Here is a 25,545-nt window from a genome sequence, read left to right as displayed (position 1 = left end):
ATATGGCAATTGTGCTGCCCAATTTGCTTTATTCGCATCGCCGTGCGCAAGGATGCGTCTGATCACGTCTTTGCATTGACTTTGTATATAATCTACTCGTTGTATAGTTGTATAATATTTTGTGTGTGTTGCCTGCTCGCGACTCACTCCGCCCGCGGTATTCAAAATAAATCCGTATAGCTGATCTGTCTTTTATAAATTTGGTAAAACTAAAGACTCTTTGGATATATGAAAGATGTAATACTTCTCTATAGGTACTCAAGATTAACATGAGATAAGCAGAAATATTGTGTGTTCTGGCAGCTTTATCCATTAAATCCTTTAACTGTTTATTCATTTACTAGTTGTCTGTACCTCTGTACCGCCTCCTCCAGCTGTTTAACTGTTTGCTCTTTGCCCGCAGACGCAGCCAGCGCCTCCTCTAGTTTTTGGGCGGTGATGCAGATTTCTCGCTCTTTCTCATCCAGACTGTTCTTTAGTTGACCGATGCGTCTCTCAGCCTGAACGTGAAGGTCTTCAGACTCCTGCAGCTGAGACAACACAATATAAGATGCATTAGATACAGTATAGTCTAGTCATGCAATTACATAAATTATATGATCAGTATGCGAGCTCCCTGGGATCAAACCCATGACCTTTGCGTTGCTAACATAGGAACGCATTACACTGTAAATGGCTGACCACTCTGTTATTGGAAGGTTTCAGGAAGTTTAAGTTTGATTGACAGGTACCTTCCCCTTCAGTCTGTCTAGCTCTTTCAGCGTGCGCATCTTCTCCTCCTCCAGGTCGTTACGGTATCGTGTGTTGACCTCCAGCGAGGCCTCACACATGGACAGCTTCTTCAAAGAGTCGGCCAATTCTTGCTGAAGTTGTCTCAACGATGCCTGACCAGAAAAATAAGGATTTAATTTTCACGGCGAAAACGCAAACGCAAACAAATCAGATGTTAGTGATTCTACCTCTCTCTCGCTTTTCTCCTGCTCTAGTTTATAGTTTTGCTCTCTAATCTCGCTGTTTGTCCTGGACAGCTCTTTGCTTCTCTCCTCCACCAGGTGGACTCTCTCCTCTCCGTCCGCTCGTAACTGGTTGAGCATCTCGGCGAAGTTCTGCTGGCTGTCCGTCACGGCTTTGTCCTTCGCCGAGCCTTTGTTCAGCGCCTCCTCCAGCTTCTGTCGCAGCAGCGCACACTCGCTTTGAGCTTGGGCCAGCCTCTCCTGCATGGCTTCCTGTTTGGCTCCGGCACGGCTAGCCTGCTCGCGTTCGCTCAGTACCGCGGCCTCCAGGTCTTTGAGTTTGGCCTGGGCCTGGTCTTTCTCCCGGGCCAACGCCTCCAACAGCACGCCCTTCTCGGTGACGGCCAGAGAGCTGCGATGGCACTCGTTCTCCAGGCTGTTGGCGCGTGCCTCTGCTTTGCTGAGTTTTTGGGAAAGTGACTGTATGGTGTCTCGCTGGGCGTTGGACTCAAAGGTGTGCTTCTCCTGAGACCGCTGGTGTTCCTCACGTTCTCGCTGGAGGGTGCGTTCGGCTTCTGTGCGTGAGGCCTGATTGGTTTAACAAAAACACAAAGATAAACACACATTTGGTTATGTGAAGCCCTATCCCAAATTCTCTTTTACAAAAAACTTTCGGATATAAAATCGAATAAAAGATCTAACCTGACACCTTTCGGCCTCATGTAGCGCCCCCTGCAGTCGGGCTCTGTTCGCCTCAGCCTCTGCCTCCAGCTGCTGCCTCGTTTGTCTCTCATGCTCCAGTTTGGCCGCGATTACTGAGCATTCGGCTTTCAGTGCGCTCAGCTGGCCGTTATACTGGAAGACAGTCTGAGTTAAAGCCTCATCGCTCAATTTCAGGTCCCTGCGGGCATCCTCCAGTCTCTCACGCAGGGCATCTCTCTCTTCAGCCAGCCGCGACTCCTCTTGTCGGCTGTGAGACTGAGAGCGGTCCAGCTCGGCCCGAGCACCGTTCAGCTCATCGTGAAGTGCTCGGTTCTGCTGCAGCAGCTCACGCTCGCGATCCGAGGCCTCCGTCAGCTGAGACATGGCCTAAGCACATGAAAAAGATTTTAATATAACATGTTTCTTATCACTTATAAACTTTAAAAACTGTAAAACACTGAATGCACCCTTATTACAACAGCATGGGTTGGATTTCACAATATGTCATTAGGACAAAGCCTGAAAATCTGACCAATCACGTGTCAGAAAACGAGAGTTACGTATGTAACTACGGTTCTATGAATCCCGGATGACCGCCAGAGGCGGTGCTTAAGCACTGAATGATCCATCTCGCGCATGCGCAGGTCGAGTGTTTATACCAACAAAGTCACCCGTGACCCCTGATGCCTACGGAGAGTCTATAACTTCCGGTGACATCAGAGGATCTGTTCCTACAGAATCTTCTCGCGAGTACACGGGAATTCTGAGTGACAGAACGCTCTGGCGGTCATCCGGGATTCATAGAACCGTAGTTACATACGTAACTCTCGTTCTATTTCATCCCTACTGACCGCCAGAGGCGGTGCTTAAGCACTGGAAGACACATACCAAAAAAGTCACGAGGATTTTAGCACGTACCTTATTGAGAGGACAGCGCAGAGTCCGGCAACAGGACCACCTCCAGTGGATGGGGGGTGGCGACATTCACCCGGTAGAACCTGGAGAAGGTACTCGGGGATGCCCATGATGCCGCCTCACAGATGCGCTCCAGGGGCATGCCGCGCAGGGCCGCCCATGAAGTTGAGACTGCCCTGGTAGAGTGGCACCTCACCCCGGATGGCAGGGGGTGACCACCTCGTTTATATGCCTGGGTGATTACATCCACTACCCAATGAGACAACCGCTGTTTGGAGAGAGCACAGCCCCTCCTAGGACCACCATAGCAGAGGAAGAGCTGGTCTGACTGCCTTATACTTGCAGTCGCGACAACGTAGGCTCTGAGAGCCCGTACGGGACACAGCAGCCGTAATCTGTCCTCCCCTTCTGGGGGAGTAAATTGTGCCAGGTGGATAGGCTGGTTAAAGTTGGTTGATGACAAAACCTTCGGAAGAAAAGCTGAATTCGGCCACAGGGTAACCCCCGAGCCATCGGAGTTCCACCTCAAACATGAGTCACTCACAGAGAGCGCATGAAGTTCCCCAACACGTTTCGCTGATGTGATAGCAAGGAGAAAGGCAGTCTTAATAGAGACCCACTTCAGCTCTGCCTGAGCCAGGGGTTCAAAGGGAGGTGAACATAGGGAATCGAGCACCAGGTGTAGATCCCAGGCTGGAGCGCGTTGTGCTCGTGGGGGGCGTAACCGCCATGCACCCTTCAGAAAAAGGGACACCAATCTGTGACACCCCACTGTGTCATTATCCACCCGAGCAGGTCGAGAGGAAATGGCTGCCACATATACCCTTAAGGTAGCCGGGGACCGGCCGCCATCCAAGAGTGACTGGAGAAACTCTAGAATCTTTGGAACTGAACAGTGCACAGGGTCCACATTCCTGTCTGAGCACCATGTAGTAAACAGCTGCCACCTGTTCTCATACTGCGCCCGGGTAGAAGGCGCCCTTGCATTCAATATGGTATTGCAGACGCCATCTGAACACTCAGTCAGCAGCGGGTCGGGCCCTGCAGCGACCAGACCCACAGCTGCAGGCGCTGAGGATCAGGATGCCAGATTTGGCCCCGTAACTGAGACAGGAGATCCCTCCTGTCTGGGAGGCGCCACGGTGAATCGTTGCAGAGACTGTACAACAGTGGAAACCATGTTCTTCCCGGCCAGAAGGGGGCTACCAACAGTAGCCTGTGACCGTGTTGGAGGACTCTCTGCAGTGTTGGAAGAAGCAGAGGGATTGGTGGAAAGCATAGAGGAGAACCTCTGGCCAATCGTGTGCGAGAGCATCCTGGCCCAGAGGGCTGCTCTTCTCCGTCCAGGAGAACCAAAGGGGGCAATGGGTCGATTCCTCTGAGGCAAAGAGATCCACCCCTGCCCTGCCGAAGATGTCCCAGATGCTGAGGACCACATCCGGATGAAGCCGCCACTCCCCCGGCGGAGGCCTGCAACGGGAGAGTAAGTCTGCCGCCTGATTCTGCTCCCCAGGCAAATACATCGCCCTCAGGCTGGCCAGGTGTGGCCCTGCCCACAGCAGGAGATCCTGGGATGCCTGCAGCAGTGGTGCAGACTTGGTGCCTCCCTGGTGGTTTATGTGAGACACAGTCGAGACATTGTCTGATCGCACAAGCACATGCCGGCCTCCCAGGAAGGGAAGGAAAACCTGCAATGCCTTGTGCACAGCCCGCAGTTCCAGGACATTGATGTGCTGTGAGCGCTCCTGCACAGACCACAGCCCCTGAGCTGTTCGATTCTGCCACACAGCACCCCATCCCGAGAGGGAAGCATCTGTTGTGAGGATTTCCCGACGAGATGCGATGGAACCCAAGGGCATGCCCTGCAGGAGAAATGACCTTACTCTCCATGGGGCCAGAGCAAGAAGGCAACGACGTGACACCTTGAGTTTCCTGTGCCGGTGCCACTTGACATCTAGGTGAAAGCCGTGCAACCACCTCTGGAGGGGACGCAGCGACAGCAGTCCTAGAGGAATCACGGTAGCGGCAGCTGTGAGTTTCCCTAGGAGGCGCAAAAACTCCACATAGCATAACTGCCTGCCCCCCCGAAACAGGAGGAGGCGGCGGAGGATGTCGTCCACCCGCTGTGGTGATGGGCGAGCCTTCATGGTGATTGCATCGAGAGTCATCCCGAGAAAAAGCGTGCCCTGCGATGGAACCAGGCAACTCTTTGTAAAATTCACCCGGAGGCCCAGGCGGGCCACATGAGAGAGAAGACACGACGTGTCCAGTGCCACCTGAAACTGGGATGGCGCACAGATGAGCCAGTCGTCCAGATATGGGAGAATCTTCATGCCCCGCGACTGCAAGTGCGAGAGGGCTGCCGTCACACACCTGGTGAACACCCGAGGGGAAAGGGAGAGACCGAATGGGAGCACTCGGAACTGGAAATGACGCCCTTGAAAGGCAAACCGCAGAAACTGCCGATGGTGTGGAGCTATAGGGATGTGGAAGTAGGCATCCTTCAGGTCTACTGACGTAAACCACTCTCCTTTGGCAATTGTACGTAGAACCTCTGCAGTGGTCAGCATGTGGAACCTCAGACCCTTCAGGAACCTGTTGAGACCCCTTAGGTCGAGGATAGGACGGAGTCCGCCATCTTTCTTTGCTACCAGAAAGTAAGTTGAGTAGAACCCCCCGGGGTGCAATAGGGGATCTACTGGCTCGATGGCGCCCTTGTCCAGGAGGGCGGACAACTCCTGGGTGAGGGCTTGGGCTTTTGCCGGGTCGCTTATGATGGTCATCTTGACCCGGCCATGGGCTGGGGGCCGGCGTCGGAACTGAAGTTTGTACCCGTGGGATAAGGTTGAGAGCACCCATGGGTCCCCTGATGGAAGCAGCCCAATAGCTGAGCTGCTGCTGGGAAAAACAGCCGACGGCCGACCCCCGGGCTTCAGCGCCGGGGTCCCCGGCCTCTAAAGGTTCCCGAGGCACGACGGGTTGGAAAGGACTGAGGTTGTCCTGAGGGCAGCCGGTCAGGCACCCGAAAGGTCGGGGCCTGCTGCTGAGCAGGCTGTGGACGTGGGCGCAGAGACCTTAGGTAGCCCCTAGGGTGAGCCTGTGGACGAGAGCTGCGCTGTGGGGCAGCTGGAGGACCTCTAGGCCTGCTAGGAGGCGGAACGCTTCTTTGAAGCCCGGACAGCTGCTGTCGAGTCCGTCCGGCTTGGACCGTGCGCTCAAGCGCTTCCAGAGCTGCGGAACCAAACAGCTCCCCTGGTTCCACCGGAACACTGCGGAGGGTTCTCCTACAGGCCTCAGTGAGAGGAGATTGTGCCAACCATACCTGGCGGCGAGCCTGCACAAGAGTAGACATCAACCGCCCCAATTCCCTAGACATTAATGCGAATGCCTGTAGTGAAGCATCGCTAAAATTGTGGACAGAGGCATCCAACTCAGTCTCCTGCAGGGAAGTTGACAAAGCGAGCATCAGGTGGGACATGGAGTTACCGATGCGTCCCATGCGGGCCGCTGCATCATAGGCCTTACAGAGCAGGTCATCTGTAACCCGGCACTGGGGACGAGGGCACCTAGCATCCGGCCTCAAAGCCTCATCAGGTGATATGATAAGAGCCGCTATTGTCGGCTCAACTGCTGGCATGCGGTCCAATCCGAACTTCTGGGCGTCCTGCATGGCTGCCAGGGTCCGGCCATCGGACGTTGCATGAGAGAGGGCCCTAGAATCCCTCCAACATGCCTGCAACTCCCTCAAATACTCCTCCGATGGGGGCGCAGTAAAGCTGACGGAGGCTGGGACACGCCTGAAAAAAGCACTGGCCGGAGCCGACTGAGTTTGCGGGACGTCCAACTGGAGACGAGCAAGAGCCATACGAATGATGGCTCCCATAGAGCAGTCCTCAACACCACCAGTAGAGCTATGGGTTGAAGAACGGGAGCAGGCCCCAGAAGGTTGGGAGGCTTCCATCTGTGGAAGTACCTCTGGCTCATATTCATTAAACTGGCCAGCTGACGCTGCCATGGAAAGCACATCGTCCTCCGACTCCAAGGAGGCTGCCGAGGGGACAAAATCATCTGGCGGCTCTGCTCCAGTACCGGACTGGAAAGCCAGGAAGAGGGACTTCATAGTATTGAGCTCCGCTGTTAGTTGGTCCACTTTAGAGGCAAGCCGGGGTCCCTTAGCCTTTTTTGCAGGAGTGGGGCCTGCAGCCTCAGCAGCCCGACGTTTAGACTGCCCAGACTGATCTGGAACCAGTCGCTGGGCTGGGGTCAAATGTCCAATCGACAAAGTAGAGCCCAACAGTTGCTCCACCTCAGCCAGTCTAGCTGCCCTCACTGCCCGAGGCATGATACCGCAGTTCATGCAGGGGTCGTCAGAAAGACCCTCCTTTAAATGTTCGAAGCCAAGACATGAGGGACATAAATCATGGCCATCCTCAAGCTGCAGAGGAGCCATACAGGCCGAGCAGGAGTGGTTGCCAACCATGCTGGCAACTGAGAAAAAAGGTAGCCTCGGCGGAAACGCTGCCACCAATTAGTCACAGGGGCACACCTATGCTGGGAGCGGGAGCGAAAACACTACCTTCACCAGCTAAGGGTAAACTATCCCAACGAAAAAATAGACACAGAATGCAGTACAGATGCCGGGAGAGGGAGCGAAAGCACAACCTTCACCAACAAATGTAGCAAAAAAGAAAAAAGATTAGCTTCAGCGGGAACACTGCCACCAATCTAGTCACTGAGGTACAAATATGCTGGTAACGGGAGCGAAAGCACTGCCTTCACCAGCTTAGGGTAACGAGAAAATAAGACACTAAACGCAGTACCGGTGCCGGGAGCGAAAGCACAACCGTTACCGCAAACGTTGTGAAGCCAGTTAAGGGTAAGCGCTATTAACAAAAACCGGCACAACCGAGTTGGCACGAATACACAAAGCGCCGTTAAGCGCCGAAACGATTAACAAAAAACTGGCACAACCGAGTTGTTGCAAAATACACAAAGCGCAGTTAAGCGCCGAACGATTAACAAAAAGCTGGCACAACCGAGTTGGCACGAATACACAAGCGCAGTTAAGCGCCGAACGTTTAACAAAAACCGACACAACCGAGTTGGTACTAAATACAAAAAGCGCAGTTAAAGCGCAAAAAGACGTTTAACAAAATAAACCGGCACAACCGAGTTGGCACAAAGTAACTACACGAGCGCAGTTGAACAATCAACCAAAAAACTCGTCCGTGTTACAACAATAAATCGCAGATGAATCAATAATATAAAGGTAACTGTTAACGTTAGATTACGAATGTCGGGAGAGGGAGCGAAAACACAGCCGTCACCAACAAATGCACCAAACGAGCAGTTATATAAAAAGTTTGTAACTCACCTGTCGGTAGATTTCGTTGCGGCCTTTGGAGGGCGAGCAACTCGCTGCTCCGACAATAAAATGTCACAAGGCCACCAGCAACGAATGAAACACAATATCCTGTAGTCTTTTGCTAGCGCGGAAAAAACAACCTGCGAAGCGAGAAGATGAAAAGGAACAGATCCTCTGATGTCACCGGAAGTTATAGACTCTCCGTAGGCATCAGGGGTCACGGGTGACTTTGTTGGTATAAACACTCGACCTGCGCATGCGCGAGATGGATCATTCAGTGCTTAAGCACCGCCTCTGGCGGTCAGTAGGGATGAAATAGAACTAAATTAGTGCAGTAAGCAGTAGAGAAAATCAAATGCACACCAGAGAGAAATGTAAAGGTGTACAAATAAAGATGTAAAACATGTTGATACAATTATATTTTTGTCTATCACATCAATGACAGTAAAGCTATGACATCACTGATATCCTGGAGGGCCTCTGTCCTGCAGAGTTTAGTTCCAAACCCAATTAAACACTTCTAAAAAATCTAATTCAAGTCTTCAGGATTACTTGGAAATGAAATTCAGGTGTGTTTGGTTAGGGTTGGAACTAAACTCTGCAGGACAGTGGCCCTTCAGGACCCAGGGTTCCCCACTCCTGCTGTAAAGGTATGACATTACTGACATCATTGCATATATTACTGTAAAGGTATGACATCACTGATTTCAGTGCACATGTGACTGTAAAGCTATGACATCACTGATATCAGTGCACACATAACTGTAAAGCTATTAAATCACTAATATCAGTGCACATGTGACTGTAAAGATATAACATCACTGATAACAGTGCACACATGACTGTAAAGATATGACATCACTGCATATATTACTGTAAAGCTATGACATCACTGATATCCGTGCACATGTGACTGTTAAGCTATGACATCGCTGATATCAGTGCACACCTGACTGTAAAGATATGACATCACTGCAGATGTGGCTGTAAAGCTATGACATCACTGCAGGTATCAGTGCACACATGACTGTAAAGGTATAACATCACTGACATCACTGCTTATATTACTGTAAAGCTATGACATCACTGCACATGTGACAGTAAAGGTCACGGCAATGTGTAAGGGGTTGTGTACACCAAAACTGGACAACGGCGAATGCCAATTCAGCTGAGTGCCAGCTTTCTTCAGCTAAGCGCTTTGGTAGCTCTGGTACGTCAGCTGTGAGACAGTTGGTTGCTGTGATACTTGTCCCGCCCCACCTCCACTGTGATTGGACGGCCACGTGAGAACTGACATTGACGAGCGGAGCTTTTCTTCCAAAGTTGAACATTTATCAACTCTCGGCGCTCAGCGCTGAGCACAGAAAAACTGCCGGGCGCCGGTTTTCAGCGCGGAAGAAAACCGCTAGCTGCTGGCTTATTTGAAAAACGCAGAGCTTCCATTGGAAACTATTGAAAACATGCGCTGGCCGCGGGCGTAAAAGTTTTGGTGTGCACAACGCCTAAATTAATTTGTCAGCAATGAACACAGGAGAAACATTTCTCAAGGTTTCATATTCTAGGATGCAAATGCTTTGGATATGAATTTCTACAGATAAACCAACATATAGTATCAGTCACATGACATACAGAGATGGTCACATGACAGGACAGTGGTACCTCGTTGCTTTTGTTGAAGTTTCTGAGGTTTTCCTCCTCGATGTCCTGCTGCTTGCGCAGATGGTTGCTGAGTAATTCCTCATGAAGGGTGCGAGCGCTGCGCTCATGAGACAGGAGACGCTGAGACTCATCTCTGTCCTCCTCCAGCTAAACACACAAAAACAGATTTTATTCAACTTCAACAACACCCTAATGGAAAACCCAACCAGACTGAGATGGTTGCTTGTTTAATAAGGTGGTCATGACAGATTATCAGATCTTGGACTTCATCAGCAAACCATCTACCATTTCCCAAACTCCAGCCTAAGTATCACCTGTTTGATGCTGTTCTTCAGAGCTCTGATCTCCAGTTCCAGACTCCGGGCTTTCAGGTCGGCTTTGTGCCGCTCCTCGGCTTCGGCCCGCTGCTGCTCCTCTTTCCTCTGGAGCTGCTCGCGAGTTTTATTGTAGAGCATCAGAGCGCTTTGATGTTTCTCCTGCTCCTGTCTCAGCAGGAACCTTCATCAGAAAGGATAGAGAGTCAGAGGCAATGCTTGAAATGTCAAAAAAATATTATATATTAAGCATGCAAAATAAAACTAAATGGTAAAAAAACATGTATGCATGCTTTGAGCTCACTTGAGATTGTTCATGTCAGTCTCCAGCTCCAGTTTGAGATGTTCCAGGTTGGATTTACTGCTTCTCATCTCGTCCAGCAGGATCCTGAGCTCACTGCGTTCCTGCTCCAGCTGTGTGGTTTTATCGGCCAGGCGGCCGTGTCGGTCTCGTTCTCTCTGGATGGTTCGCTCATACTCGTGAAACATGTTTTGTAGTTTTACAACGCTCACTGAATCTGTAGGGTAAAAAAAAATACACGATTCACCACCTGAAATCTCCGTTTACTGTTAAATATCAGGTGGAGTTATTGAAGAAATATAATTTGAGATTGAGACAGACTCACCCAGATAGCTGGAGTCGAGCTGTTTAAAGAGCAGGGAAGCGTTACGATATCCAGATACTGGAGTCTCCAGATCCTCAGTGGCCGTGTCAGAAGACTGGGTGAGATCTTCAAAATCATCTCCCATCTCTGGTTCTCCGTCAGTCTGCGTGAGGAACAGACACTTTAAACAAACACTGAAACATTACAGAAGAGGTGTACGACATTTTCTCATGAATGAAGCTCACCTGCTCTTTCTTACGCCTTGAAGATGGAGATCTGTAAGAAGAGAGGAGTACAGATGAGTAAATATCATCACAATGTAAAATCTGTTCCCACTGTCAGGCATGATTGGTCTCACGGAGAGGATATAATGCAGTATTCTCTGTCCATACATCACCTTTCTTTGCTTGTGGGGATTAGTTAATGTCATAATTTGTCTCATATTGTTATATACAGTCTCGGGCAAAAGTGATGTCCAACTTTGACAAACAAATGTCTGTTAGGTTTAGGGTATATTAAAAACATGTATCAGTGAAAAATATATTTTGGTAAACATATTCCAAAATATATTTAAAAAAATATGTTTTTGTATAATAAGAAATATATTTAAAAATATATGTTTTTTGCCGTATGTGTATAACCCCTTTTGAATATCACTTTTAGCCACTACTGTATATAAAAACACAGTATATACATTATGAACAAAAAAAAAATGAAGAAAAAAAATTTCAATTAGAAGGAAATTGCATTAAAAGCATGCAAATACTGCATGTATACCTCCTGTCCTCCTCTGACAGCTCACTTAAAGTACTATCATCAAAGACAGACTCAATGTCTCCATTATGGCGGGTCACAGGTCGTGGAGGTTTGCCCAGCAGTGGGGGAGCTACATGGAGATTTCGGGCTTGGTTATCTAACATTTTCTGTTCCTCCTCATCCTCATCGTGTGCTGGAGCCCTGTTAGTGCTGAGGGGGCACACATCTCATTATGTAGTTGAAATGAAAAAGGCAACCACACAAAACAAAAGTGTACGGAAAACAATCAAATATCAACGCATCAGGAAGCACTACACATATTTTTGTCAAATCGGATGCTACCTAAAGGATTTCTATATGAAATACATCAACACAAAAATGTATTAAAATTCAAAACAAGATATTTTTCAAATGTTTTTCCTGTTGGCGGCATATGTTTTTAATTGTTTTCAATGAAAGCACCACCCTTTAAAACAACACCAGCACCTTGCGGTCTTTGGCCAGTGCTAAGCAACAAGAGTTGAAAAACATTTAACTTTGGGTACAACACAGAGCTTGTCAATGTCACTTTTTACTCATCGTCCAATCACAGTGGAGGAGGAGCGGGACAAATAATACCACACCAACCAACCGGTGCATCACGTACAACGACTAAAACAAAACGATCATAGCAACTAAAGAGCTCAGCTGAAGAAATGCTGGCTGTGTGTCCACATTTTTTTCAGCTTAGGAGATTTGGTTTTTTAACGTCAGTTGCTGCCGTTTTAAAAATGCAGTGTTCCTATCGCAAAAAAATTGGAAAATTACACTAGACCAAAGATAATTAATGTTTACAAGATGTGTTATTGGTATTAATATAAATGGGGGGATCACAACAGTCAGTATGGTCGCTCTAGTCCCGCCATCTAATAAAAAGAGCCAATCGTCAACCGTTAAAGAATGACATCACCTGGGGGAGGGACGCGTTGCAAATATGGCAGCGCAGTGGCGCGACTTCCTTTAAAGGACTGGCTTGACTCAGTAAAAAGCTTTAGTGGACACACATAAAGCATAAAAGTACATAAAAGGTGGTACGTGGTGCAATTAACATTTGGATCACAATCTTTACAGACAATCTTTAATCTTTATTAAACTATTTTTAATTTTAGTTAGTAATGTTGATGGTATGTACATCTTACGAAAAGGTAATACACAAGTGTTTTGATAGCGCTATGAATATAACAGATTTTTTGCAGTTGATAATGTTAACATACTTAGTGTAGATTTTAATAATATTTAAATATATATTTTTTAATATATATTTGTACTATTTTGTATTAATTTGTTTTGCTGAAGTGAAAAATTGTGAAAAGTGCTATAGAGCTCATGCAAATGATTAAGGGGTTTGGCATCAGCACAAACAAGTTAAAATGAAAAATTATAATATAAAAAGTTTTAGTAATCTGAGATATATACCGTCTTAGACTTCTTGTCAGGTGTCTTGATGAAACACTATCCTTTTTTCTTTCACCAGATATTCTTTCCTGAGGTTTTGAGTTGCCAAAGTTGGTGTCAGTTTTCCTTCCCTTTCCTTGATCAAGTTCATCTCCTACTCTGGATCCTCCAGTATCCCACAAAACACTGTTCTGATGTTCTCCTCTCATATCATCAGCCTTGTCACCCTAAAACACAAGATAATATTGGTTAAAAGAAGGATAAAAACGTACAGACATAAGACAAAAGATATTACATGTATGTGCATATGAAGATGTTGAGGAAAGTATGGATGTAACAAATATCAAAGTCAGTTGATCGTGCAAAAACATTTCAGAAACAAGACAACACTTCACAAACAAAAATGCCACACATCTTTTTTTACATAAAAAGAAGAAGAAGCTCTAAGGACTAAAACACTTCAACCCAAAGTCAACAGAGACCCACAGAAGGTTAAAATGGTTGTGGAGAAGCTTCTCTGTTGAGAGACATCATGAAAACACAAACAAGATCTTCAAGAAGATGAGGAGAGATCTTCAGACAGATGAAGGAAACCATCAGTGACACACACACACAACAGATGAGGTGCGGACTGACGCCCATGTGCTGTCTCAAGGGTATCATTTGACACCAGCACAAAAAATAAGCAGATAAATATTTAATATGTGACACACTGTAAAAATGCTGTTCAGGTCACACTGACACATCACAACATTAAGACAGATACAGGACAAGATGGACAAATGAAGGACCCCATGAAATCTAAAAAAACACGTTTTGGCTGTTACTGCAGCTTTAAGGTCATCTATACCCTAGCACACTCCTAAAAGATAAAATAAAGTACTTTTTAAGAAAAACTAAGAAAGTAATCCATTTCACAGGGTCTTCACGAAAGAAAAATGTTAATGATCATTACTGACACTGACAGGAAACAAAACACAACAGTTCTGTAATTTGACCATCAACAGCTGAAGAGTCTTAAAAGATGATTGAAAGATGATGCTGGAGTTTGAGATAAAGCAAAGGATGAGGCAAAGGAAAATATAAGTCTCTAAAACTACTCCAGACATGTCCTGCTGGTGTCCTACCTCATGTCTGGACGTCCGCAGGCCCTCCTCACCCTCATCAGAGTCAGAAAAGGGCACGTCCAGAATTTTTGGTGGGACGTCCAGCTCACTAGGAGCAAGCAATGAGGTTCTGTGACACTCCTCGTCTTTAGACTTTTCATCAATGTTGTTTTCTGATTCTGATGGACACTTGGTATTTGCTTTGGTTCCAATATCTGCAGAAAAATCTTCATCAGAAGAGGAAGAGCCCTCTTGTTGGACCTCATGCCTAAGGAGCTCTGGGATTAATTGAGGATCACTGGTAAGGCTGTCCTGATGAAGGTCCGCATCACTGATCTCAACGCTCGCCGCCCTTTGAGAGTTTTCTTGAGGTTCCTCAATCTGTGAGTCTTCCAGGCCAGACTCTCTCTGCTCAGGAATGGGCAAAAGTATGGCGCTTCTCGCACGAGCAGCGGGACGCACAATCGGCTCACCTTCTTCCTCACTCGAATCTTCAACTTCTGCTACAACATCCAGCTCTTCATCTCCACTGCCATGCTTTCCTTCATTACCTTGAAGCTCCAAAAGGTCATGATGTTGTTTGGGATCCAGTTCCCCAAATCTCTCTTTTAGTTCAGCGGTCACATTTTTGTATTGGGATTTGGTCTCCTTTTTATCATTCTCCACCCAAATCTTCTCATAACGTTCCTCCCAGGGAATGTCACCAGCATTCTCCTCTTTTTCAGCAAAGACTGGAAGCTCAAATGGATCATGGGTATGTGGGCTACCTACACCTAGAGAAGATGCTGGTAACGTCTTCCTTGCCTTGGTTTGCAAAAGAATACAACCAACAATGAAAAACCAAACAAGGGTCTGAAGGACTTCAGTTGAACATCTGACATGAACGTGTTTAATAACAACATTTACAGTTTGTCACAAAGGTTACTCATGCTTTAAAGGGGACATTTAACAATACTTTATTAAGATTTTAAATACATATTTGGTGTCCCCAGAGCACATGTGTGAAGTTTTAGCTCAAAATACCCCACAGATAATTTATTATAACATGTTAAAATTGCCATTTTGTTGGTGCGAGCAAAAATCTGCTAAATGTCAGTGCCGTTGTTGGATAGTGCATATTAAGGGGCGGTATATCCCCTTCTGACATCACAAGGGGAGCAAATTTCAATGACCTATTTTTTCAAATGTTTAAAGAGAATGGTTTACCAAAACTAAGTTACTGGGTTGATCTTTTTCACATTTTCTAGGTTGATAGAAGCACTGGGGACCCAATTATAGCACTTAAACATGAAAAAAGTCGGATTTTCATGATATGTCAACACATTTACGATACCAGATTTGTATTATCTTTAAAAAAAAAATGTACACAAAAAAGTTTCATGTACTGAACTATGTAATAAATCATCACTAGGTTGACTACCAACAATGAAAAACTCAAGAACTCAAGAACTCTTTTCCCAAAGTTCCAAGTCTTTCCAAACACTCGAATCCCAGAAAGAGGCGGAGTTAATGTTAATTGTATAAATTCCACCTGCCTGATCTTCACGTTCACTAGTGCCTGAGCTCCTGTCACTTTCATCATCTTCTGTTGTGTGTTCCTGTCGAGGACCTGAAGAGAAAACCTACATTATTACATTATAAATTATATTATTACATTAAATGAGATGTGTACTATCCTAATAACTTTACCTGCATCTGGTTCTGTGATGTTTGGCAGTGAATTAGTTATCTTGGCTGGACTGGAGGCGTCTGTATCCCAGTCAGATTCTGAACAATGTATGAGTTAATTTTATTATTTGACATCTTCACATAGTATTGTTTTACCATTGTACACATCTAAAGTACCTTCACTCTCTGGTCTCTGATTTGAGTCCAGGCGGAGTCGTGGCAGTGGGCGTGGCTTTGAGCTGGCATCTGCGTTGAGAGATCGTGGGCTAGGTAGAGGTGTCGTGGACTTGTTTGTCTCTGGATGTGTGTCTTTAACTTCTATGGTGTTCTCGTCCTCGTCCTGTTCCAGGGGTGTGATGGGGAACGCCGGGGCTGGTTGGTCAGGTTCCTCCTCCATCTTATAAACTGGAAAGTTCTTACTGGCCTTACTGGTGGTGCTGGCCGAGTCCCAGTCTGAAGCATCTGTCAAGGGGAGAGAAAATAGCATCTGGACTCAAAATCTACAGTAAAAGATCTTTTGGAGTATGGAGCTTCTATTTTTGCATTATCAAGCATCTTTTCTAATGCACCACGGCTTTGATGATAGCACGCATAGGCAAAACTATAAATGTTTACGGAAGTACACAGGGCACAAGCGCTTAAGTATCTGACCTGAAGGGTGAATTGCTTTGAATGAGACAAACACAAAAACAAAGACACGAGACTGTTAGTGTAAAATGGGAAGATTGATTCAGATATTAAAGATTTAGAGATATCAAAATTACCTTCGAGATCATCAGCATCTCCCAAACCCAGTTCTTCCATGAGGTCTGTAAGAAAACCAATGAGGTTTGAATATGAAATCAGAAATGTTACAAGATATTATCATTAGTTAAAACTGTACAACACCTGTTTTCTTAGCAGCTTCTTTTGAATCCATCAGTTTATTGAGAACAGACACCGGCTCCCTTTTTATCACTTTGGGCTGCAACGAACAATGTTACATTTTATATAAAACTTGAATTACAAATTTTGAGCAGCGTTGTATTTAAATTCCGCGTATTTAAATCAATATCTCATTTTTTATTTCAGAAAATGCAGAAAACTGACAGCGATTACATCATTATATTCTTTGAATACTGAATTGTGATTGGTCTTCTGCTCAAACATGTTTGAATTCAAAATTGTGATTGGCTGTTTTATACTACATCTGCTTGAGATGATCCTGAAGTGCTCACCGGTATTTCTATCTCCTTCTCTTCCTCATCATCCTCATCGTTTCTTAAAACTGAAAAGCAAAAGGATAAGACATTCAAAACTTTTCCCAAAAACTACAACAAGTAGCAGAAACATACATATTAATGCACAGACAAGTCGCCATGTAGAAGGTGTGCACGCATGCACATGCAAAAATGGGGGTCATCTTAATCCATTAAAACACATTTGAGCTGTTTAACATGAGACACAATGATGGACCACCCCAACATTAGCAAGTATTAGTGGAGCATCGTCAAAGACAACATGCCATTAACGCAAGGATGACGTATGGGAAATCGAAAAATGCAATGCAATGCAAGGCGACTGTAACAGAGATGCTGCAGGTGATTATGGGTAATCCAGCAGGACAACAGCCAATCATGATGCAGCACAGAATGCCTACCCACAGTCCTGCAGCCTCCTAGCTGGTCTATACTTCCCAAAAAATTAACATTCCTCCCTCGGCTTACAAAGGAAGGAACGTATAAGAAGTCTATAAAGGAATTTAATAATATTATGATTATGAATAACTCTGTGCATCACTTTGCGCATTATGATTGATTAATCTTAATTAAGCAAAGCCATGGGAAATGTAAATCTCTTCTGCATATTTTTAAGCATGAAATGGTTGCAGAAGGCAACGGAGGCAAAGTTATTATGGTATATGTAATAATATTTTACCACAGTAAAGTATATCCCAATAGGCTTACACACCTTCAGGGTTCTCTTCGCATACACTGGACATGGATCTGTGAGATTTGGCAGGATGAGGTTTCTTTGTCGGACTCTCAGAACCGGACTAAAAAGAGATAAAATCACAACACACGTCAGAATGAAATGCACACATATAAACCTCATAAACTACATTATGTACTGAACTTAAAGTACCCTATGATTTTTAGTGATGTTAATGTTTCAATAAATCAAATTTAAACTAGTTTTTAATTAGAGTTTAATTAATGAATTGCTATCACAATCTCACGTCACTCCCTGCAGTACCATCATGCAACACTAGGTGATATCTGATAACCCTCGGTGTTGGGAATCCTGTTTTCATGGCAAATTACGGCAAATGGAAACACAATAATTTCTCATAAACTTCCATATATCGCCAAAATGTTTTTACGTGTGGGTGAGGTGGTTTTTCATGAAAATTCGAAAAAAGAAATATATCGCACAACTGCAATTGAAAACGTTTTTTTTCCTCGGATTTACAGGTCACCAGACATGCGTAAAAGCAACATGATCATTTTTTAAATATGGCGCGGTATGTTTAATTGAATGACAAGACAGAAGAGGTGTGTTAGACTTCATTTAGCATTTATTTAGTCACAGGAACCGTCAAGTGTATGACATCAAAATACTGCGATAGCAATTCGGGAGTCGACTGCTCTGTATGCTTTTGAGTTACTTTCACTGTATTTTAATGTCTTCTGCATGTCGGTAGTTTTTGGCCGACATTTACAAAATAACGCTAAAGTTTTGCGCAAATTGAATGGAAACGCAGCTAGTGAGTGCTTTGCACTTAAACCAATTCCAGTTTAAACCTTTTTCCCAGCATTTTTCTTAGGGGGCACCACCAAAAGCTTTTACGCCTGCGGCCGGCGCATGTTTTCAGTTGTTTCCAATGTAACCTTGGCGTTTTAAAAAAGCTAGCAGCTAGTTGTTTTTTTCCTGCTGAAAGCCGGCGCTCAGCAGTTTTCAGCTTTTAGCCCTGAGTGCCGTGAGTTAAAAAAGATTCAACTTTGGGTGAAAAGCTCCAATAGTCAATGCCAGTTCTTACACGGCCGTCAAATCACAGTGGAGGAGGGGTGGGACAAATATCACAACAACCAACCGGCGCATCGTTCAACGACTGATAAACAAAGCAGGAAGCATCATAGCAACCAAAGCGCTCAGCTGAAGAAAGCTGGCGGTCGGTAGAAATAAAGGTATCCGCTTGGCGTTTTCAGCCGTGTTTTAAAGCTTCGGTGTGCACGGCCCTTGGAGTGCCTTGTCAGAACTGACTTTGACAATCGGAGCTTTTCACCCAAAGTTGAATTTTTTTTACTCACGGTGCTCAGTGCAGAAACAACGCAGAGCGAGCTACTGTTTTTCTTTAAAAACGCTGCGCTTCCATTGGAAACAACTAAAAACATACACTGACCGCCGGTGTAAAAGCTTTGGTGTGCATGCCCCCTAACATATTCCGTACCTCCGAGTCCCAAGGAGAGTCGTTGTGTTCATCTTCCTTCTCAAGGCCCAACTCAGAAAGGAAATCTGAAAATAACAAGAATAGGGTTTCTAGTCACAAAGCTACCTCGGTGTGTTTATAAAGACTTGATGATGACATGGTTACTGACCGCCAATGACTTGTAAGGAAAATTTACCCCTTTGCTTTTCTTTGGTAGTTCCACCATTTTGAGGCTTTTCACACAGTTTCTTCTGTTCTTTGTTTTCATCCTCCTCTTCTATGTCATCCTCCTCCTCTTCATCCTCTGTGGAGGATTCCTCCTGTTTAAAGAAATGAAGTTCCAATCATTACAAACTTAAACCAATCTGAGCAAGCTGGAGAACCCACAAGAAGCGTATTAGTTAAATAGCATACTTAAAACAACATTTAACATAAAAGAAAGAAATGGTGGGACGGGCGAGGACAGATCTGTCAGGGCTACCATATCTAAAAGCTACAACTACAAACTCTTAATTCTAACCATCACCTCCCAAATACCTGCGAATATCTTTGCTTTGTAAGTCTTTCTTCCATTACATACTCATTTACACCGATCTGTCTGTTCGATTGCTCATAGTCTTCCTCAATAATGTCTTCTCCATCCGAATCAGAAGTGAGATTGACTTCATCTATGACTGTGTAGGGAATCTCTTCTAGTACAGCTGGTTCTTTTTCAAACACATCTTTTGGACGCTCATCAGCAAAGTTGCCCTTAACAAAATGATTACACTGAGGAGAGTCTTGATTTCTAGCAAAGTTTGACTCTTGATTCAAATCCTCTGATAGATGCATAACTGTTGAAGGAGATGGTCTGTTTAAGATCTTCTCCTCAGATGTGGAGGTCCTTGTAGTCTGTGGTTGACTTGCAGACTGGATGTCAGAACATTCATTAATGCATTCGCTGTCTTCTCGTGATACAGAATAATTTTCAGATACTTTGATTGAACCACTTGCAAAATCATACTGCATTTGATTCACTCGGCTATCTGATTCTTCCTGTTTATAGTAATTTACATATTGGTCTTCATCACTTTGATCATCACATCCAACAATCATGGACACGGGTATGGCTCCACTGTCATCAATCTGATCCATGTGTACAGATTCTTCATGTAAACAGTTCTGGGAATGGAGCTCAGGAGGATCTAGTGATGGTTTCTGAACCAAAAAGTGAAGTTTTTCGTTCTCCATGAGTTTATTTGGTGGGTCCGTGTTTGATGCTTTCTCTTCTCCATCACTTTTATCTGAGCCGGACCCCCAGGAAACCTCTGGACTGTCTGGTTCATGTAGTGCCATTAACAAATTTGTTGGTTTCTTTATTTTAGCTTCTTCATCCTCTTCCACATCATCCCAATCATCATCATCATCTGCAGTAGTTGTGACCTTAGGAGGTGTAGTAGAAATATTGTGGCATTCAGGATGATTTACTTCATTGCTGGGGTAAAGATCTGGAATATTATCTGGGGCTATTCTTTGAGAGTCATCACCTTCAAGATGTCTCACCAGCACCTCATCTTCATCACCATCCCAATCATCTTCATTGTCACTATTTCTCTTTGAAGTTCTGCCCTCATTCTGTAAAGACGTTTTGAATTTTGCAGGTAGTTTTGGACTTTCATTGGTATCCTCGTTTTCATCTTCATCAGAAAATCTCGCCTCAACCCTGACTGCTGTTACGAGACAGTCATCTTCTAAATGAAGAAACCCTAGCATTGGACCTTCATAAACTGACGCTTCGGGAATTGCTTGATTTACACTATCCGGTTTCTGAGAAATGTCTGCTGAAGCCTCTTGCTCTGCATGTTCTCCATCCTTTCTTACCTCCAGATGATGTCCTCCATGGACGTTGTCCTCCAACTGAATATTTTTATCAGTCTTATCATTTATTTGATCAAGTTCTGATGGACCAAGAGCCTCAGTAAAATCTGGAGATAATTTAGGAACATCTACCGTCTCACCATCAATGGCATCTTTAGTTTCTTCCTCTTCATCGTCTTCCTCTTCTTGCTCAGAATCACTATCATCTTCACCTTCTTCATTCTGATCGTCATCTTCATCATCATCATCATCACTGTCTTCATTATCATCTTCTTCTTCTTCCTCTTCACAGTCATCATCATCCTGCTCACCTTCATCATCCTCATCATCTTCTTCTTCATCAGATTCTTCCTCTGGACTTTCATTGCCTTCCACATCTAGATTGCTACCAGAGGACAACTCACTTTGCCCACCTTTCCCAGCAGGATGAAATGGGTTGAATGAAAAGGAGAAAAAATGGAAGAGTTAGACATCGTCTGAAACAAAGACACCATGAGGGTTACCTTATAAGTGTTGCTGAATGGGCCGGAGCTCATCTGGGATGGGTGGGGTAAAGAAGCAGGTAAGGATGCTACGGGAAGTTGGGTGGAGGTGCTGCGGGAAGGGAGGGGTGGATACTTTCCAGGTTTTCCTTCACTCTCTGACTCTGATCCGCTCCAGGATTTGACGGGATTGGCTATGTCTACAGAAACATACATTGAAAGGCAATGCTCAGTACTCCTTTAAGTTAAAAGAGCCACTCACCTCATCTTATTTCTTTAGAATGCATATGCACATCTGCTAAAAAATCATTTTAATATTTGATACGTAAGCACAGCCAACAGTTTTGCATGTCAGTAACATAGGAAAAGTCGCCAGGTGAACTGAGTTATATTAAAGGAACTACTCTACAGGACAAGGCTTCAAAATACTGCACAAACACAATGCAAAACGAGCATCAGACAGACGTATAGGTTTACCCTCAATCTTTTCTCTTTTGGAGGCACTTATGAGTTTCTTCAGGTTTACTTTCTGTTTCTGTAAAAACAGAGTTTTAATTATATTTATTAACATTATATAAATTTAAACTATTGCCATGTACAGGGTGACAGAATGGAGAAATACCTTTGGGCTGCAGTCTATCTCTTGATCATCTTCTGAGGAAGCCCATGAGTCTGCAGCTCCACTTTTTGATGCCCTTTAATGAGAAAAAAAATGGCATGATTAAAACCCATTACAGCATTTGCAGTTGTAATCTCTAGATGTTTTATTACTCATTTCTGTCTAAAAAATCAATTAAATTCATCTTACCTGCTAATGGAGTCTGTGTGGGAAATGTCTTCTGTATCTGAGAAAAAAAATACAATACAGATTACTGAGTAAGGACTATGAGATAAATATACTGCAGGTGGCCAAATAATAATAATAATAGCACGAAAAAGATTGTTGTTTGAGCTTAAAGTAACACTGAATCTAACTACAGTAGCTATTTGTCTTTAAAAAGGGGTCATATCCAACTCTTTTATTTTATTGTTGGGATCATACAAATGCACCATAACTAAATGTTGTTGATGTGTGAATGAAGATTATTAAATGAGATGTTTTTGCTGTATTCCAGTTCAACACATTAAGTTTAAGCCCCGCGATTTTCATGATATGTCCCCTTTAAAGTCATCATAAAACACAGCAGAAAAAAGCACAGATTCTACCAACACAACATTTTTTTCTTTAGGTTCTGCAACACCAAATAAACTTGTTGTTGTGTCTAATCTACAGTACATACACACCTTTCCCTGCTCCTGCAAAACTGCTTCCTGCTGCTACGGCAGGTGAGCGTGATATAACAGTGGAAACACAACCAAGCAAAATTCAAAACACTGCAGGTAATACTGCAAACCACTGTGACAGACAAACCATATCATACAAATGTATAAGTGCGGACAACACTAAAATTATTGAATTATGAATCGCTAAACAAAATATTTCTCACCGTCTTTATCCAGAGCTGGTCCTCCCAGATGCAAACCGGCCCCGATACCGCCAGGGCTGCCCAGCATGGATGCCCCTCTGTTTTTACCGGCAGTGAAATGGGACGGAGACTGCAGAGATTTTCTTTTGGTACCATGCTCAATGATTAGATGAGAACAGCTAGAAACCACAAGACACACATTTTTATTGTCAATGGAGAAGTATGTTTGAAATGTAAGCTGTCAAATTTTAAGTCCTTACGCGTGATGTCCATTCATGACGGCATAATCATCGGAGGACCATCCTTTATCGTCTTTCGCTGTGATGTCGGCATCGTACTGCAGGAGCAAACGCACCATGCTGATTTGACCATTGCACGCTGCTATCATCAACACAGACCTGAGCAGAAAAATAAAGATGCAGGGTTCCCACACCTTGTTAACTTCAAGGACCTTTCAAGGACTTCCAGGTCCAATACCCTCAAATTCAAGGACTAAATGTGGGGACACATTTCAACTAAGAGCAAGGTTACATTGTGTTACCTTTTAAGATTGTTACAGTTCCCTTTTGAGGGAACTCGCGCTGCATCACTGCGGTGACACTTTGGGGACGCTTCCAGGGGTAAGTGCATCTGAATGTGTATATAAAATTCAACCAATGGTGAGGCTTAATGACAAGACAGGGTGACGCGAGAGCCAGGAAGTATATCGCTATCTGAAATATTGCCAAAGACGGCGTTACAGGGATGCAGGAAGTATGACAAGAGAGACGCAGCGTCTCGTTCCCTTCTCAGGGAACAACCGTTACATACGTAACCCGAGACGTTTTCATGTGTCAAACACAACTATGCAAAAAAGCATTTTGGAATGAATCAACATTCGCATACAGAAGATATAAGCATTTAAAGCGAAAGATGGAATGTGATATTGACCAAACAATACAGAAAAATGCTGACAAGCCCTGGTCACGGTATGCTTTTGTTGTCTGGTGAGCAAACATGGACCCCTGTTCATTTTTAGTAAAATTAGTAAACTTTTCTTTGTAGTTCCCATCTTACCGTTGCTCTTGGTTCTTCACATTAACATCTGCGCCTTCTTTCAACAGAAGCTCCGTCATGTCTGTATGGTTTTCCATCACAGCCAGCATCAATGGAGTGTTCCCATCCTATTCATCCAATAAAAGAAACACTTAGCAGGATTGTACTTAATTGTAATACAATCCTTTAAAACCAACAACGACTGAAACCTAACGCAATCTGCTTACTTAAGTATTACCTTGTTCTGGGCGTTGATGTTGGCCGCATGCTCCAAAAGCTGCATGGCCACAGGTAGGGAGGGGATACGGGCGGCCAGGTGTAGTGCTGTGTTTCCATTGATGTCCACCAGGTTTGGGTCAGCCTCATGATCCAGGAGCAAAGAAACGCACCGGTCCTGCTCACACTGAACCGCCTGCCGTGCAACCAAAGACAAAGACATGCGAATTAACTTTTAATGCTAATATTTTTCCCAGAACTCCTAAAAACATACAAATGTACCTTCATTAAGGCGGACCGGTTCTGATTGTCGCATAAGTTTAGTTTGACTTTGTTCTCCACCAAGAACTGAACCACATCTGTGTGTCCACAGGCACAAGCGATGTGTAAGGCGGTTCTGTAGGTCCAATCACAGAGGATTATGACGTAAGGGTCTAATACTTAAGACAGGTTAAGGTTTAAGTGCACCGAGCATTACCTGTTATCTTTGTCTAGCTGGTTTAAATCGCTCTTTTTGGCCAGTTGTCTAAGTTTGGTCACATCTCCACCGTACGCAGCCTTATGGACCTTCCCGAGGTCTTTCTCCTTCACATCGTAGCTGGCCGAAAGCACGCTGCCCGTCTCAGATGGGCTGGGGGAGCCCTTCTTTTTCTTGAAGTTGAATATTTTCTTCATGATACGTGATGGCACATTTCCCTCAGCCGATCGGAGTCTACCTGACCTTCAGGTACTGATCACCTCACATGTCTCATCCTCTAATACTAAAGCCTGAAAAAGAGGATTAGAGTTATTTAATAATGACAGAGAGATAGCCTGTCACATGCAAGCGCAGCCAGCGTTCCTTATACAACCAATTATACATTTAGTACAAATAAATGCATATTATTTACAGTTTAATATGCAGTCATCTGGCCTGGGTGTCCAGTACTGTAGTGATACCATAGTACAATGATGGTAAAAGATGGTACCACTATCAAACATTTTCATGTATTTACACTATACTCTTAGATATTACAATCTAAGAATGTTGTTGAATTACAATGGTACATGTCCAAAATACTATGGTAAGACAGTGTTATCTTAACTAAGCTATAAGTAGATAATCTATAAGATAAGATGAATATTTGATAATTTAATTTAACATGTAAAGCAATGCTTTCAAAATATAAACCGCGTACATTTAAAGTATGTAATTTCACACCGATCAGCTCATCTTGACACGTTAATCTAGACAACCAAATAACGCGACGTGGATACAAACTCACCTACATTGTCATTTGTTGTAAAGTGTCTGGTCGGCAATGTTGTTTTTAATAAATTAAAACAAGAAAATTGCTCAAAAATGATGTTTATTATCAAGGAGGACGCATCGAGTTTCCTCAGAACGCTGAGCCGTTTACGATGCTAGCAAGCTAGTTGCTTCTGTTACCATAGCAACAGTATAATATCTTATCTCATTTTATCTTATCTTATTCTATTATCAAGTTGTAGTATTACATAAACAAAACGAATGGGAATTCTGTGGTTAGGGGAAATATTATATATGTATTAAAACTTGGATGTTTTGCTATTTATTAATATACAAACGGAACTCGTTATGTTT

At 44.2% G+C, this 25,545-nt stretch overlaps 2 protein-coding genes across 8 annotated transcripts in view; both read right to left on the bottom strand.

Moving 5' to 3' along the window:
- LOC141364378 (ankyrin repeat domain-containing protein 26-like) overlaps window positions 1-25,475 on the bottom strand; it is a 37,173-nt gene extending 11,698 nt beyond the window's left edge. For 2 of the 7 annotated variants that reach the window (XR_012370120.1, XM_073868978.1), the window contains exons 1-33: window positions 25,208-25,475; window positions 24,421-24,710; window positions 24,225-24,339; window positions 23,965-24,138; window positions 23,748-23,854; window positions 22,952-23,089; window positions 22,713-22,870; window positions 22,510-22,542; window positions 22,034-22,070; window positions 21,848-21,920; window positions 21,703-21,760; window positions 21,247-21,425; window positions 19,083-19,206; window positions 18,908-18,972; window positions 17,428-17,512; window positions 17,117-17,206; window positions 16,695-16,744; window positions 16,366-16,441; window positions 16,242-16,286; window positions 15,655-15,939; window positions 15,499-15,576; window positions 15,345-15,418; window positions 12,725-12,930; window positions 11,291-11,479; window positions 10,759-10,789; window positions 10,535-10,676; window positions 10,213-10,426; window positions 9,909-10,092; window positions 9,595-9,741; window positions 1,656-2,042; window positions 960-1,541; window positions 732-884; window positions 355-530 (exon numbers count right to left, since the gene is read on the bottom strand). Coding sequence is in view for 6 of the 7 variants with exons in the window: in XM_073868978.1 (XP_073725079.1) it covers window positions 355-530; window positions 732-884; window positions 960-1,541; window positions 1,656-2,042; window positions 9,595-9,741; window positions 9,909-10,092; window positions 10,213-10,426; window positions 10,535-10,676; window positions 10,759-10,789; window positions 11,291-11,479; window positions 12,725-12,930; window positions 15,345-15,418; window positions 15,499-15,576; window positions 15,655-15,939; window positions 16,242-16,286; window positions 16,366-16,441; window positions 16,695-16,744; window positions 17,117-17,206; window positions 17,428-17,512; window positions 18,908-18,972; window positions 19,083-19,206; window positions 21,247-21,425; window positions 21,703-21,760; window positions 21,848-21,920; window positions 22,034-22,070; window positions 22,510-22,542; window positions 22,713-22,870; window positions 22,952-23,089; window positions 23,748-23,854; window positions 23,965-24,138; window positions 24,225-24,339; window positions 24,421-24,617 (4,652 nt within the window). In the remaining variant the exon portion in view is untranslated. The remainder of the gene's footprint in view (window positions 1-354; window positions 531-731; window positions 885-959; window positions 1,542-1,655; window positions 2,043-9,594; window positions 9,742-9,908; window positions 10,093-10,212; window positions 10,427-10,534; window positions 10,677-10,758; window positions 10,790-11,290; window positions 11,480-12,724; window positions 12,931-15,344; window positions 15,419-15,498; window positions 15,577-15,654; window positions 15,940-16,241; window positions 16,287-16,365; window positions 16,442-16,694; window positions 16,745-17,116; window positions 17,207-17,427; window positions 17,513-18,907; window positions 18,973-19,082; window positions 19,207-21,246; window positions 21,426-21,702; window positions 21,761-21,847; window positions 21,921-22,033; window positions 22,071-22,509; window positions 22,543-22,712; window positions 22,871-22,951; window positions 23,090-23,747; window positions 23,855-23,964; window positions 24,139-24,224; window positions 24,340-24,420; window positions 24,711-25,207) is intronic. The other 5 variants (XM_073868979.1, XM_073868983.1, XM_073868982.1 and 2 more) reach the window with 5 other exon arrangements.
- LOC129445274 (uncharacterized) lies at window positions 5,503-8,250 on the bottom strand. Its single transcript, XM_055206446.2, has 2 exons — window positions 7,945-8,250; window positions 5,503-7,232 (listed from the first exon to the last, which is right to left on the bottom strand). Exon 2 carries the CDS (start codon window positions 7,048-7,050, stop codon window positions 5,503-5,505), a length of 1,548 nt encoding a protein of 515 aa, XP_055062421.2. The 5' UTR covers window positions 7,051-7,232; window positions 7,945-8,250.
- Window positions 25,476-25,545: the final 70 nt, after the last annotated feature.

The sequence above is a fragment of the Misgurnus anguillicaudatus genome, chromosome 6 (assembly GCF_027580225.2).
Source record: "Misgurnus anguillicaudatus chromosome 6, ASM2758022v2, whole genome shotgun sequence".
Taxonomy (NCBI): domain Eukaryota; kingdom Metazoa; phylum Chordata; class Actinopteri; order Cypriniformes; family Cobitidae; genus Misgurnus; species Misgurnus anguillicaudatus.
Note: the sequence above shows the minus strand (reverse complement) of the source record. Positions and strands in the feature narration are given on the sequence as shown.

What these genes read in the sequence shown, in the direction of transcription:
- LOC129445274 (XM_055206446.2), bottom strand. Translation starts at nt 7,050, where the DNA reads ATGGTTGGCAACCACTCCTGCTCGGCCTGTATGGCTCCTCTGCAGCTT.